Source organism: Anser brachyrhynchus, assembly GCF_964034855.1.
Source record: "Anser brachyrhynchus genome assembly, chromosome: 1".
Taxonomy (NCBI): domain Eukaryota; kingdom Metazoa; phylum Chordata; class Aves; order Anseriformes; family Anatidae; genus Anser; species Anser brachyrhynchus.
The window spans coordinates 142,994,829-143,011,583 of NC_137694.1; the positions used below are offsets into that span (position 1 = coordinate 142,994,829).

Sequence of the window (16,755 nt, forward strand, 5' to 3'; positions counted from 1 at the left end):
CTTGTCTGCATGCTAAACAAAGAATAGGATGAATAAAGCTGAGATACACATGAAGATATAATATTCTCACTCTTAAAATACCACAGGTGAAATGATAATGTGGAAATATTCTTACCCTGAGGAAGGTAGACTCCAGTTGTAGCTTAGCAAATCAAAGACCAAAAAACTTGCTTGCAATAACATCCTAACAAATCCAAGGAGTTATTTTCTCCCACAGTTAAAAAATATCCACGCTCTGACATTAAATCCAAGTCCAGAGATTAAGGCAGAAGAGCTTCAATAATTAGTTTAGTTAGGTACAAAAAGTAATTTGTCATGAAGCTGTCAGCTTGCTACTACAAAGGTTTTTAAAAAATGTAGCTATTCATGGCTGAACAGTAGAACTTTTCCCCACAGGAAAATTCATGACCGTTTCAGTATCTTTCTCTGTTTTGCATGGCAAATAAATATTGTCCACCAAGCTTGAAAAGCCTCTTTTTTTTTTTTTCTTTTTTTTTTTTCTTTTTTTTTTTTTTTTGAGTCGGTCACTCTGTGGGAAAAAAAGGCATTTCTTTAGATCCCCTTAATTTGATCTTCATAGTGGTAAAATAATTCAAAAGCAAAATGAGAGAACTTCTTGTTCAATGCCTTGCTTTCTTATAATTAAAAAATTATATATATCAGCATAACAAAAAAGTAGAAAACTAGGTTACTTTAAATTCCAAAATCTTTCCATTCCTGGACGAGCTTTAGTGTTCAAATGTTAATAGGATGCCTGCATTTAAAAAAATATATTAAAAAAAAAAGAAGAAAAAAAAATCTTGGCCTGTGTTCAGGCTAAAGAGTCTGTGAAACAGACTTTTTCCATACTATGACCTCAGTCTTAGGATTTCTCTTTTGCAAAATGCTGGTTATTTGCCTTGGCAGGTGGCCAGGACCTGTATCTCTCTTTCTGCTTCCCTGTCCCTCCTCCTCCTCCTCTCCCCACCCTGCACACACCTCGCCTTCCTCCAGCCATGGGCTGAGCCCTGGGACCAGGTCACCCCCTGCCCTTTGACTGGCAGAAAAGGGCAAAAAAAAAACAACAACAAAAACAACACAGGTTTTGTGAGCCCGGATATATTTAATGCCCCTGATCTCGTTTCTATCCTGTTGGACATGTTGCATGGTGCTTCGTTCCTCCCTGCCCTCAGCCCAGCAGTGCCCAGGGCAGATTCCCTTGCTGCAGCTCTCGCCTGGGTGCAGGATTTCCAAGCCAGCATCTGGGAACTTTAACCCGGCAAAACCAACAGCATGCACAATGCAACTCCGGCGTGCCAGACACCCAGCTTCAGTTTCATCGTTTCCTTCAGGGAGGAAATACGCAGCGGGGTAGATGGTTTCTGATGGCACGTCCGATGAAATCGAGTTCTTCCCAGGTATTCACATCTGATTTTCCTGGCAACTCCTCTTTAACCACTGTGCCGCATTCAAGATTCCCAATTAGTCCCTTACAAATGACAAAGTCCAAGGAAAACAGTGCCTAAGAGAAAAATAACATGCTTTTGGTGCAACACGGGAAAACATTTCCTCAACCATAAGTGTATTTTAGCTAGCTAAATTGGTCAGTTTTATTCTAAGTGTTGTAAATGAACACAAGTGCTAGTGAAACATTTGTCACTTGAAAAAATTAGAAATAATGGCCAAGGTTGTAGTAAGTTTTCCAACTGGGCAAAAGCTGCTGAGCACATCTGCTTCAAAGCAAGGGCTTCTTGCACCTTCCCCTTCGGCTTTGAGTGGGGTGGCACCAAACAGGGCAGCAGCCAGCAGCTCCGGGTTTTTCTCCCTCCTGGGCACTGTACAGGTAGAGAGTGAAGGGAAAGGTGCTAAACAAGGGGGAACTTTATAAATAAAACCCTGTGCTGAGTCCTGCAGCAATAAGGGCAGTTATCTCCAGCTGTTGGCTGCATCTGGTAAAAGAAAGGACTGACATTTAAAAATAGGGCAGTGAAAGCCCTATCTCTTCCCATGCAAGTCAATCGCAAAACTTCCCCAGATCTCAGAGGTGCTATTATTTAGACTTCATCTATCCCCCTTCCTGTTGACATCTCAGATAAGGCTTTTCTTGTCTGACTGAAACACTACGGAAGCTAAACTTTATCCCAGGATAACCACAGCTGCAATTATGGTCAGCTTGGGCTTCCATGTGTTTTCTTTCTAAATCCAGCAAATAAAAACCATCTCATCTGCTTTCATGGATATCATCCTTTCTTTTTTTTTTTTTTAATACAATTTTATATGTTTTTAAATATTTTTAATTGTATCACCTTTGACTGCTATGCATCTATATTTTTTATGTGGCAAAAAAAATATCACCCAAAACACCGATCCATTCCTCCTCATTAACATAGCTAAGCCTCAAAGACAGATTAAGTTGAGACATGTGTGGGCAAATATCTTCCAAGAAAATGTCTTTATAGGATTTGAAGAAAATAGATTTGTTGGTATCAACTTAAAACAGTTTTTTTGTGGACTGTCAGCAACACTGTATACCACAAATCCAAAAATCTGTGCTAAGGGAAGGTTAGGAACTGGCAGGCAACATTTACATCAGTACTGTGACAATACAGCCAGGGCTTTGATGCATCCCCCAGGTGAAATCGGTCTGTCTTTTGGAGCAGGAAGTTACTGTGGAGTTGTATTTTTTTAATGGTCTGTATGTTTAATACACAGAGAAGCACTCTGTGCATGTTCTGAGGGTAATGCTTCAGGGGAGATGGCAGAAAAAAGAACTTTTTCATGGGAATTTGAGAGCTGAGGAGTGCATTTTAAATTTTAGCTGCTCTTGCTGGACTGGCTGGGCAATGACAGTCTGGCAGTGTTAGGGGTTAGCTCTGCAAGCCCAGGCTCAAGTAAACAGGTGGGATAGTGCAATGAAGCCAGCCTTCTTCTCCTGCCAGCTACTTGGTTCATGGATAAATACTAGACATTTGCTTCTATGGTTTTCAAGACCTCCATCGCTCTGAAGAACACTGTGTTCATTCATCTCAGTGTGTTTTTTTTTTGTTTGTTTTGTTTTAGTATGGACTTCAAAACTTCTCTCAGATACATCACAGACATACATTAAAAGCCATTAATGATGCAATGTGTATCTGGTGTTTTCAGAAACAATAAAACTTAGAAAAAAATTGTTGGTTTTTATAAATTGTCCACCACCCCTTGGAAGTCGTGTTTTTGGATGGATGATGCTGAACTGTGGCTCACCAGTTTGATACCCTCATGATGGCCTGCAATAGAACCCATGCAATTGCTGAAAGAGGACGAAATCACCGGCTGATGTGTGTCTGCTGCAGATGTCCTTGCCCTTGAAAATGCCCCAAATCTGAGCTGTGGAAGGCTGTTTGAGAAGTTGCCTTGGTATCTTAATCTGAAAGCTAAAAGTGGATTATACACAGAAAAATTTGGGCACCTGTCCTTAGAGGCTGCCTTCCACAGTTGTATGAATTTCACCCTTTCCGTCATCTTTCAGACCCTTCACCTATCTTCTGGTTCTACTGAGCCATCACAGTCTTTGTGGCAAGCAGGCAGAAGGATATCTAAGGTGTACCACTGGAAGGCTTTTTGCTCTCCAGCTTGCATCCTTTGCCCTTTCCTTGTTTGCCATCCCTCCCTCAGGTACAGTGAGAGAAAAGCCAAATCCTAATTTAAGTTGGGTGGTGACTGTCCAAGAAGCTACGACTGAAATTGTGGGGCAGGATGGGCTAGTGGTGATGGGGCAGGGGCTGCCCGAGCTCCCCATCTCTGCAGGCAGCCGAGAAAGGCATCAGCACAGCCCTCCCTGCACCCAGCCCTCAGCCTCTGCCTGCTGCTGGCACTGCTCAGGACATTCACCACTTAATACCCGAGTCTGTCTTTAAAAACTTAAACTACCACTCATTTCCGTTACTGTTCTGGATGAGTAATCCTTAGCCATTTTTACAGAACATTGCATTTTTCAACACTTCGTACAAATATTAATGAGCTAGTCTCCATGGCGGTCTAATTATTATTTTAGATGGGGGGAAGCCAAGGCTAACTTTAAATAACCTGCACCAGGCCTTTTGCTGAAAGTGAGGTGGGATTAGGGTTCCTCTTCCAACTCTGGTGCTCAGTCAGGTCGCAGCGGTTGCCTGAGAGACTTGTGATCCTGGCTCAAGATCAGACGCCAGGCAGATGTGGAAGCCAAAGCTCCTCGGGGCTCAGAGCACGGTGGTGCATTGGCAGCACTTGCTCAGGCTGGTCTCCTGAATTTGAGACTGATTCTCCCTGCTCTCTAGGAGACACCTTGTAATGCCTCTGCCTCTGTTTTCCCATCTGCAAAATGGGAAATGCGGGAGTTTTTGGCTAATAAATGCTATCTGTGGGTCACTGGAGATACAAGGAGTAAGATACAAAGGAGGAAGAAAAGGCAAGAAATAAAAATATATTGGTGCTTGTGCCAACATAGACATAGGTCGCATCGAGGAAGAAAAAGAGTAACATTGCTCTGAGTACCTGTTTCCTATTTCTACCTCCAGGGTGATGTGGATGATGTTAGCAGCTGGATGGGCAAGAGACCGAAGCACTAATCTCTGCAAATGGGCAGCTTGGAAACTGCTGAATTTAGTATTGTTAATGAAGATCCCCCTGAGCAAACTGTTCTCCAAGTGATGCCTGAGACCGTCTCACAGAAGGAATGGAGCCAACATCTATTTCTGCCTGGCAAAAGCAAACAAGTGAACACACATAGTGAGATCTGTGACTCTCCGAGAGTATTAGTAAAGGACAAAACTTGCATAACTGCCATAAATTATAGAAGCCTCCCTCAATCTTGGTTAATTCTCTTGTAAAAAGGGAGGGAAAAATCTGGAGCAGCTCAGCATGAAAACAATTGTGGGAGGGATAATAAAGAGACAGCACCGAGGTATCTCATCGCTAGTGCTGATATCATTAAGTAAGTGCGCTAGAAATGTCGAGGTAAATGCATAGCAGTGAATCACAGTCAGGCATGATTAACCTTGGGTAGTCTGAACTGGAAATCATTTACAAACACGAAGGTACTGAAGAACACCGCAACAGACAGTACATCGAAAGTCATCCCAAGAGCGGGGTTTTTTTGGGGTGTTTTGTGTATTGTATATTTGTGTATTGCATATTTGTATATATTTTTGAATGTTGTCATATTTTGCATGTGGAAGGATGGGTGATCTCAGACCCCTGGTGAGAAAAGGAGTTACTGTGACACCACTGGACCCTCTGAAACACATGCACTGGTTGGAATAATTTTTTTTTTCCAAAGAAAAACTAAAACCCCATATCTAAAAATATAAAAGACCAAAAGAGCACTCTTTCTCCATTTCTCTCACCCTCCTTAACCCTGTCCTTCAGCGTACAACTGGTAAAGCTGGGGGGACAGGGATTTTAATAAAAATTAGATGTTTTTAACAAAATTGTGAAAGTTTTCTAACCATTGAAAACTGACCTTCCGTCACAAAACTGAAAGAATGAAACATTGCTGAATATTTCTGAGCAGTCCTAAAAGTTTAGAAATGTGCAGTGAAGCTATAATCAGATGACCCATAGAGAGCTGTACATATTGAGTACAACAACAAAAAGCCCTTCAAATCCAGAATTCTTATGGCTTTAAAAGCATTCAATTACAAGGAACATGAATCAACTGGAGAAGACTCAAGACAGCTTAACACCTTTGTATTGTTTGCACCTTTTATTGCCATCCTTCAGTACCAGTTCAGGTGAGTTTTGTGCATGCAGACACGGTGAAGGCCATAGGAACAGTGTGCAAAAGGGCACAAATCTGCTCAGATTCTGCTCTTCCTTCATGGTTTTGCATAATTCTCATTCTCTTACATTCATCTCAGTTATCTCTAGCATTGTAATGACTGCCCTTATTTATCTGCCTAATTAGGATGTTGCATCAATTAATGTGAATCATCTAAAGTATGCCTGTTTCTTAATGTTTAATGTTATTATCAGTGGAGAGCTTTGTCCTACCAGAGTCCATCCACAGAGTTAATGCATACAGGAAAAAAATATGCATGATGCTATTCAAAACAATGCATTTCCCATACCTAAACCCCTCTGAACAGCACAGCACATATCCTGTACTCTAGATTTCCATATTTGCAGGGGTTACGAGCAGCACCTTCATCCCTTTGGCTCCAGAGCATAGCCCCAATACCTGATTTTGAGGCCCTGGATGGAGCCCGGTGGACAAGGCAAGAGGAATCTTTTCAGGGGAGACTTGATGTAAATGCTTGGTTCATGAGCGCCTCACTGCCTGATTCAGGAGGGCAATCAACCTGTCTTTTGGAGCTGCATAAATAATCTTTGGATGGTGGTAGTAAATCTACACCAAGGATGAATTAACTGCCACTGAGTCATATAAGCTTGGCTTGAGTATGTGGCTTGTAACATGCCTGAGGAAAATAAAAAAGACATTTGCAAGAAAGAAACATTAATTCGCTCCTCCCCATCTTTTCTGTTATTTTTATCTAGGCCAACACGCCTCGCTTTGTGGGTTTTTCTGCTGCTGTTTGTTTCATTTCCATGCGGAAACAATGATTCACAACGAAATGAATCCACAGCGCATCCTTTCTGGCTCCCCGCGGTTTCTGCCAGCCAGGCCTGAAGGTGCCACCTCTCCTACATCAGCGTCTCTCCTTCTCAACATCCCTACCAGGAGCAGATGGACAGACTCCTGCGACCCTCAGGGGAGCACCACCTCACAAGAAGACATGGGCCTTTCACCAGAAGGACAGAGGGTCCTGCTGGGGTGTCCTCTCCATGCACATCTTGCGCTCAGGTGTGAGCTGCCGCATCCCCAAAAAGGACAAGTCTGCATTCACAGCTGTCTGAGAAACAGGGGTAAAAGCCTGTCCTAGAAGAAGGTGTAAATGAGAAGCAGCCTGGGGAAGGCCAACAAAATGTAGCAGAACAAGAACTGGGATGTCAGTGTTTACCTACACATTGAAATGTGTTAATCTGCATCACTGTAGCACTCAGGGATTCAGCACTATTCAATAACAGACACATCTTAGTTTACTAACAGCTTTTGCTCTCCCTGCTTTTTCTTTTCCAGTTTGACCTCTGGTTTTCTCTGCCATTGCTCTCAATTTTATATATCTTTCTGAAAATTCAGCGTTTGCAATCTTTCTCCTCTTTCTTAGCTCCAGGCCTCTCTCTCTCTTTTTTTTTTTTGTTTTTTTTTTTTTTTTTTGGTGCACTACTTGCTGGTTCCCTCCCGTTCATGTCCCACTTTCTCTCCCGTTTCCTTTTCCACACAAACAATTTCTTGAACTAGAGGGTCCTCTGCTTCTTGAATACAGCCATTTGTCAGGGGTAAAAGTATTTTCTGCTTTTAAAATTTGCTCTAGGAACCAGTATCTGCTGTGGGGAAGCCTTAGAATATAGCAACAGCATAAAGATAAGCATTATAAACACCCTGTACATAGAAAACTGTACATCATTTCAGAAGGTCGCACTACTTTGTCTTATTAGGCAAGGAACTTTTCACACCTAAGCAGATTTTGAAGTCTGTTGTATTTCAAATGGCATACTACATGGCACAACATGTAGTATCAAAGCAAAATATATTAGGGCACATCTCTGAACCCCTATTCTTTTAAGTTCTAAGGTTTAAAGTTTTAAGCTGATAAAGGAGAAGAAAGGAAAGTTAAAACATTCCTCGTGAATAAAATACCATCTGACTAGCAAAACCACTGTGCAGTATGGCTCATGTTTTACATATTGCTAAATATCAGCGAAAATAAATGTGTTCATTTCTCCAAAATACCTCCAGATGGCATTAAAACCCTTCTTCTTTTGGTTTTTATTGCAATATTATTTTTAAAAATGATAATTATTGGAATCATTCTATTAACCATTCCCAGCAATCATACTATCAGAAGGCATAAGGCTGCTAATGCTTAATTCATTTAATAAGTTTGGCTAAATATGCTCACATACTGTAATTACATTCCACAACACAATCTACAGGACAAGCCATTTCTTACAGCATGTCAAATCTTTTTCTAGATTCATTTCCAGAAGATTTTTAATGTGTATTTGCAGCAGAAATGAAAACATCCCACTACAAATCACCGTTATAGTACCTCCTTCTGTGACTACTTTTGGCCATGTAACAAATGGTGACACCTTGTGAGATTTACATGATGTAACGCTCTGAATTTAAATAACAGGAATCAGGAAACATAAATTATAGGCAAGACGCACTCTAAAATTCACATGACTGACTGCTACAAGAACTTCGCTCCCTCAAATGGGATTAAAAAGGTGAATGGTTTTGTAGAAATTCATACTGCTCTTGCATGGTAAATATTAAAGGCATTCATTTATCTAGCTCAGTTTGGGAGACTGTTGCTATTTATTTTTCTAACTTGCAGCCCATCTGTTTCGTAGACTGGTTTATGTTGGTAAAACAATTCAGTCCTTTGTATACTGGAGTTAAAAATGGTAAAAGCTTCTATTGTTGCACTAGAGTGAAGGTGAACACTGATATATTACAAGTGCCTGTTCCTATCTATTTCTCGACTTCTTTTGTTAATTCAAAAACATCAACAAAATCGTGAGAGACCAGAGATAGCTGTAATTGGATTTCAAGTAATTCAGAGGTGAAGCTGCAGACTGCAGTCTTTTAAAATTACATCAGTACATCAAAGGCATATGTGACATGATGTTTTTTAGCAAGTGTGACAAACTCCAGCAGCTTTAAGGTAATGTTGAAGTCAAATTGTAAAGGCCAGCCTCACACACCCACAAAAATCATTTCATATCTATTCAGCATGATAGGGAGCCATTTCACCTGTGAAGATCTCTGACTTACTAGCATGCAAAAGTTCTAGGAATAATTAATGTTTAGTCATTATCTAAAAAGCCTTTTTAAGAACAGCATCAGTGAAAGAGCTTTATCTTAATGAAAACAAAAACAAAACCAAAACCACAACAGACAAATCCTATTTTGCCAAACCAATCTGATAAAAACATAGATGCTTTCTCTGATCATAAAAGCAAAAGTGACTTACGATGTATGGGTTGCACTTTTCTCTGGACTCTTTGGCTCTACATCACTTTTTCCTTTAAAAGAGAAAAAGAAAATGACATCAGAAATGGGTGAATATGGAAACTGCTCAGATGTGATATGTCAAGGCTGTACTCATTGCTAACGCTGACTGCTCTTGCCACATGCACAGAATACTGCTGAGGCAATCACAGGGCTGCTGGGGCGCTGCTGGAGTATCTGCAAGCTGGGAGTCAACCCTGACTTGACTTTTCTTGTCACTGGGACTTGTACTCTGGCAATGTCAGGCAAGAAAACTCTACAGGGGAGACAGAAAGACTCAAGTAACTCAACCTTTACAAGGAACAGCAGACCTTGGAGGCATAGAAAGGACTTCTCCAGGGTCTTACAGCTGTACTATTGATAGTGCATCCCATCCAACATGCACAAACTCCCACACCCTGTTCCAGGAACCATTTCATACAAAGGAGAACAGTACCGGCAAAAGCTACTAAGGCAGAGATTAGGACACACTTCTGCAGATGGATGTTTGGATTCATGCTCATTTTGACACCGTAAGTGTTTTGACACCTTTTGACCTGATCTTCAGCTGCTGTAATTAGGGTCTGGAGAAACCCTCTTTGCTATTTTGTGTAAGAAAAAGCTAACTTTCAAGTTAAGTTATTTTTTTTTTGAAGTACCTAAATACTTGAGAAGTATCAGGGGGTCAAGGGTTTCCTCTTCTTCTTGTTTCCTTATGACTCACAAGCATCCTGGAAAAGTACATTGGCTTGTGATGACCTCTTCTGTGGTCCAAAACCACATGTGCCCAAAGTAACTTAGTTACATAGCACAGACACCAGGGAAGCAGGCTGCTGGCTGATGGGGTGGTACTGTTTATGGTATGTCAGGCCAATTCCTTCTCCCTCTTTCATTCTTTCCAAAAATAAGGCGGTTGTTCTTTACTGCACTTATCACTCTGAGAAACCTGAGAGTTACAGTTCAGCACAAGGTTTTTCTTTAGCTCTAACGTGGATGAACAGGGCATGCTGCTCCACTTGAATCACCTTGAACTTGAATTCTGTACCTCATGACTGCAGATGCTGATCCTCCTGTGTGTTGCTGGGCACAAATAGCTGTCTACATATGAGTTTATGTTGCCTAGCAGACAAGGAGGCACAGAGGTTGTGTGTGACTAGCTTAGTGATGGATGTGTTTTCCTCCACTACCTTTTAACGAACTTCATTAAGCCAAAATCCACCTGTGCCTTCTGAAAAAAACTGTGAAAAGTGTTTGTTTTGGTCAGGCTGTATCAGCGTTCCCTTGTCTGATCTTCTACTCATTGACTTGAGCTGGGCGGGTTTTGGATCAGCCCCTAATCTATTCCACGCGCATGAACACTACACATCATCCGCTCTCTGATGGCAAAGTTCTCACCCTCAGTTTTCATACAGCGTTGAGGTGTCATCAATGGCTGGTAGGGGCACCTCTGGAAAATTTGCTGTTGCCATCGGAAGAGGCAGGATTTTGCCACCAATGTCTTTCCACTGCTGTAAAGAAGCATGCTGAAGGACTTACTCTAGAAAGTAAACTTCTGAATGTGGGTGTCTAGTAAAGGAGGTTTGGGTAGTGCAAACACCTGGCTGTGGTGCTTGTAGATCTCATCCTCCCCTGTAGAAAGGTTTGAGTGTACCCAATTTATGTGTCCAATCTTTAGTGAAAAGGAAGCTCTGGATGACTTCAAAAACACCAGTGTCCCTCTGTGAACCTTTAGGTAAGCTAAAGGTGCCTAAAATTTAAGCAGAAGCTGGGCAGCCACACAGGATGGAATACATCTAGTCCATAATCTCTAGGTCACTTTTCACTTTTAACAGAGACTTCAGAAAGCATATCCAGATGATAACCTGCTGGCTAGAAAGCTGTTGCTACAGTGCATGTTTGTCAGCCTTAGGATGCCTGGAGCCCTGGAGCTCATCTGCATTATGGTAATTTGGAACAAGAAACCAACAGTAACAGTTGGCACATATTCAAAGATTTTCTATTCGTAACTTAGACTTTGTGTAAGTGATGAATTATTACCATGAACACTGGTTTGTTTGAGTGTGAGGAGGAATATGGATTCCTGAGTGCTTTGCCAGAGTTCACATCGGTTCTACTTTCAGCAATGTATGTTAATGTAGCAACAAGGGAAACAGCACAAGTACTGTGAGGAGAGAGAGGAAAGAGAATCTCTGTGATTTAGCCAAACTGGATATTAATGAATTACCCTACAGTAAGCATTTGCATCTGCTTTAATGCTAATCGTCACTTAACGTACTTCTGTGTGGAGGGGAAGGATGAAGCTTTTGCAGATGATAGAAATGCATCAGTCCAGCCTACCAGAGTAGAATATCTGGTCATTAATGCTTTATCAGTTCTTACCAACTTTGTTCACACTTGACTGAATCACAGAAATTTGAGAAATGTGTATAGGCTAAGCATAGTTGAATGTCACAGATACGCTGTTGTTAAGCTATTGGATAAATAAAAGGGAATTATCTGTCAGAACAATTTTTTTTTTCTTTTTTTTTCCCCCACACTCACTCTTGGCTAGGCCAAGATTTGTATTCCCATTTTCCATGTTACCTGCCAAATGCATGCAGGTACCATTGTGGGAGGCTGCCACTTGTTGGACTGCTAAAACCTGTCTAGCTCTGATTTCTTTTAGTGGGCAAATTTGTGTAGTCTGTTGTTTTTCTGAGTCAGATGGTAATTGACAAAGGATACATTACCTACCTCACAAGGCTACTATTAGCACACTTCATTTCAGGTGCTATGCACTGTGTATGTCTTCTGAAAAGGATGTGGACGTGTGTGTGTGCATGCCTGTGTCTTGGGGTGTGTGTGCATGCACGTGCCTCCAGAAGATTGTGGCGGAAAACATCAGCCCTCAGATCCTCAGCCACAGGCCTGGGAATTCTTTGCTAGTTCCTGCTAACTCTCACACAACTCACTTCCTAATTGTTTTAAATATAACCGGATGAGAAGATTAGATTTCTCCCATTTCAAAATATATTTTATATGGACTTTTGTAGGATTTCCCTGTTGAATAGCGGAAGACCAGAGAAGGAGTGTTCTCCTCTGAGTAGGAATTTGGGTGAATCATTCAACCTAACTGGCATAAGTTCCCCCACTGGATAACAAGGATAAATAATACTTATTGTAACAGAGCAATACAACTTCAGCCATTAAGGGTTTTTAAATGCTTTGATTTCCTTGTGGGGGAAGGATGAGAGAAATGCAAATGTTATCTATGAGAAAGACAATGCTAGCAGCTGAAGTAAGAACATTGCAAATGATGGGCTCAGGAGCCACTCCACAGAAGACATGGTGCAATGGGGAATACCAGCTAATTGGGACTCCGAAGATGTGTGTTTGGATAATGCAGTACATAGACCATTAAATTTCTTTTCCATATGGAGTCATTTGGTAGCATTTCCTAACATCCAAATACTTTTTCCATGAGTTTTCTGTGAGCTTGTTGTACAGGACTGGTAAGGTCTATGTTTTATTCTACCTGTGTCTTATTGCATGTCTTTTTCTAACACTCGGACAAGAATCCTCATGGATACACATCTCAGAGGTAGTCAAATTCCTCTGCAACATTAGGAGATGTGTCTTAGTGTCTGACAGCAACCCTAAATTTTGATACCAATGAAGAAAGTGTTTCTGCATGGGTTCAGCCACTCTTTGGTTTGGTTGCCATCACCCAGCCAGGCAGTATCAAGTGCACTCTATCCCAGCAGCAAACACACACTGATTTTGCTGAGCAGGATGAATGAGAAAATAAGAAGCTGGAAATACCACAGGGAGGAGGGCTGATGGGGGAACTGGAAGTGAAGTGAGGTTGGACACCGCAGGAGTAAGGAGCAGAGGAAAGGTGTAAGGGGGCAGGACTGCTTCCCTAATCCACAGGAGAGCATGTTTCATTAGAACTGCAGAACAACCTATTTTATTAAAGTGTTGCAAGAAGGAAATACATTAAATGAAACTATGACCAAAGCTATCCAAACACTGTGGCCTCTGATGTCATCACAAAGCCCTCAGCTCAGTTTGTGTGTTTGTCATGCTCATGACTCTTTGCATGTTTGCATAGCCCTCTCTATTATGGCCCTTTTGCGCTTCCTTCTCTCATTACTGTATTCATTATTTTCTGACAGGACCTCAGCCATTTTGCGTTTTATTATTTCCTTAGTGCTGGTCCTCACAGCAATATCAAACTGACACTGGCAATTAAGTGACACCACTGCGTGTTTCTTCACAACATTGTCTTCCGCCTGCTGACCTTTCCCTGAAGAACTGCAGAAGAAAGAACTGCACTGTTTTAATAGCCTACGTCTCCCAGGCTTGTCTTGCTGGATGTCTTCTCCCTCATGCAGTGGGTGACCAGCCACTTTCAAAGCCCTACCTACCAGCTCAGGGCATTTTTCATCTTCAGTCACAGCCTTGTAATTTGAAAACAGGGCTCTGTGCTGGCTGACAGGTCAGGAAGCTAACAAAATGGTTCTTTTGTTTGAGACGATTTTATGTTGAGAGCAGAGTAGGATCATGTATTTTTAATATGCAAGACAACATTAACAACAGTCAGAGGTGTCAGGGGAGAGGATTAATACTTTGTTTCATGGAACAGTTCAATCTTTCCTTTCAATACAGCTGCTAAGTTTTTCACCATAACTAAATCTAATTAAAGTGCTGCTGATCTGCACCACGGTTTGTATATTGGAGTCCACTGAAAAGCAACAACCAGGAGCCATGCAAGCACACATCACTTCCCTTCCCACACTGCTAGCCAAAAAAGACCCACAGCCACATGGTCTTTGAGGCATTATTTGGTATTGGATTGGTAGGATTATGTTGTTTATTATGGTGCAATAGCCACAAAATATACCATTGCTTATGACAGATAAGTGATAACAGGTTTTTCAGCACAACATTTTGGCAGCCTATATCTGGCAGTGCCCTTGCCCAAGCAACTGGGTCATCTCTTTTCTAGCATTTTAGAAAAGCCATTCTTTTGCTGTTTCAGTCTTTCTCACCTAGGTAATGAAATAGACATCATGAAATGAATCCTTTTTGTTCTTTCCAGTCCACCAAAAGAAATGGTATTTTGATGGTCACCCTTGAATTCAGTTCCCCACATTTGGCTAAAACAGAGTACTTCTTGGGAAAGCTCTGTGCTGTCCCAGTCTGCTACCGTTGCTTTCTCAGTCCCTTGGTTTTCACAGTCATTGTCATTCCCTCCACCCAATGCAGCCATAAACGAGTCAGTACTTACTTGTATTGCTGTGTCCTGTAGATCCCTGTTGTGACTCCTACAATAATAACAGAAAGAAGGTACAATGTGTTATTTTTATGGCACTTTTTAGCTGTAATACTTGCTTGAACATTACCTTAACAATACAAACAATATTGTTAATTGTTCATTCGGTTTAAAAGTCACTTCCAATTACAAGAATAAATCCAGTATTTCTTTGAAAATGCTTTAATCCAAAGGCTTGTAAACTTATTTCACAGCAACCCTTTAAAGGTGCAATTCTTTGTATAGTTATTACCAGTCTCCTGCTTACTGTTCATTTATTGATCAACCAAAACTTGTCTATTATTTTCCACTAGTTTAGATGAGTAGACAGAGTGAAGACCAATATTGTTTCATGGACCATTGGATTCTTGAGGTAGTAGCACAGCTGATCTTTCCTTCTCACACATTGATATTGACAGCACCGGAGAATGGAAATACAGACTTTAGCACTGGGTCCCTGACATTACAAGGTCAGCCTTGTATCACAACTGTGATATTTATGAATATGGTACAATATTTTTTTTTTCACATGCAAATGTTCCTATATTTTACTCACATAATTTGCTTACATTCATAAAAATGTGAAAGAAGCCTATAAATAAAAGGGAAATATAAATAGATACTATAATAAAATATTTTTAAATTGGGAAAAAAATAAAGTAAGAATACAAGGACAAGAAGAAAATAACTATCATCTGAAAAAAAAAAAAAAGAACACTTTTGGAGATACTGAAATATGAGGTTAACATAAAAATTCTGTCAAGCAAACACCTGACCTTTAAATATATCTGGGGTCTCTCAGTCTGGTCCCTGTTGACCAACACAATGTTAATGATATTGTAATTTTACTTCGGTAGAAATATCAGGTGTTTTGTGAAGCTGTGAAGCTCCTTGAACACTTTTTGAGAATGCATTGCTAGTAATCAGCCTTACACTAAATCTTCTGAGTAGGTTTGTTTAAATCTGCTACATTTTAAATAGTTCTGTCCAGTGATAGGCAGCTCTTAAGCTTTACACATTAAAAACTTGGGTCGCTGGCCCCATGTTGGTGGTATGAGCACACTACTGTATATTATTATATATGTTCACTAGCTACTCCTCTAGTTACCTCATATTGGAATCTTGGTTACCATAAAATAAGCCCAAAATAGGCTATATGAAAATGGCCTCTGTCCAGTTATTTCTCTGAAATATTTTGAGTACCTCTGCTGTGCCCGCAAGGCTTTTAATACAGCCATTAACTCAGTTCAGGGCCCTGTATCATGCCAGAAACAGCCCGAGGTGTGGCAGGCTATGGTTGATTGAAGGGAAGGTGTCCTCTGTGCAGCTCTGCTCCTAGATAACATGCATACACACAGGAGTACCACCTCAAGTGCACACTGCAATTACAACAGTAAGAACTACTCTGAGAGGCCAGGCACACGTAACATTAATTTTTGGTGAGGAATCAGACCCTGGACTAGATCTCTGGTACAAAGAGGCTGAGTGATGGGCCAGACACACAGCTGGAAGCGGGAGGTTCCTATTCATGTGTTTGTTCATTTTACTTCTAGGCAAAAGCTGGAATGTGTACATTTCTGCTACATTTTAAAGAGGTGAAACAGCTGAGAAGTCTGTAGCTTTGCTACAGCTCAGAAGCCAGACTTCAGGCCTTAGGTTGGTCTTAAATTTAAGAAAATAACAACAACAACAACAACAAAAACACAGAAACACATCTTAAAATATTTCCCTTTTTCATTCTTCCTCCAACTCCTGTCTGTGTTATCTCCTCACTTGCTCACCAGATCCCACAGAGATGCCACCCATAGAAATCTCCAAGGTAGAAATTTGAAGAAAGGAACTGCAAGTCCCCAGAGAGCTCAAGGATGCTCTGACCTGGCCAAGCTAAGATTTTGCTGTGGGTCCTGCAGAAACATGCCTCAGGGGCTGGAGGGCCCAAGGGTTTCTTGGCAACTCCAAAAGGAGATTGTCCGAATGGTGGGCACTGGGCTCTTGAAGACTTGGCTGGTCAAATCTCCTCCATCTGCACCATTTGCTTTGGAGTAAAAGCTTTCTGGACTGCATGACTTAAATCTGTATAATTTTTATGGCATAGCACACATCTGTAATTCAGTGACACCCTACATATCTGAAATGGGAGACATCAAATTCTGGGGCAAATATTAGAGTTTCTACCATCGTCTACACTAGAATGTCTCATATGCTGACAATGTCGCTACGTGTTTCATATCTGAAAATAATTTCTCAATTATTTGAAATTGTCTGCTTTTGACATATTACCTCATCATTTTATGAATGTTTCTGATAAAGGAATATTAAAGACTTCCCCCCCACCCCCCACCCCGTGACTGAATATAATCTTATGAAGTCAGAATTGGCTTGCAGTGCTGATATAATGATATAT

At 41.0% G+C, this 16,755-nt stretch overlaps 1 protein-coding gene across 3 annotated transcripts in view; it reads right to left on the bottom strand.

Annotated features, from left to right (window-relative positions):
* AFF3 (ALF transcription elongation factor 3) overlaps nt 1-16,755 on the bottom strand; it is a 337,924-nt gene that overhangs the window by 121,483 nt on the left and 199,686 nt on the right. For all 3 annotated transcript variants that reach the window (XM_080556980.1, XM_080556979.1, XM_080556981.1), the window contains exons 6-7: nt 14,328-14,364; nt 9,039-9,090 (exon numbers count right to left, since the gene is read on the bottom strand). In XM_080556980.1, coding sequence (XP_080413106.1) covers nt 9,039-9,090; nt 14,328-14,364 — 89 coding nt within the window. The remainder of the gene's footprint in view (nt 1-9,038; nt 9,091-14,327; nt 14,365-16,755) is intronic.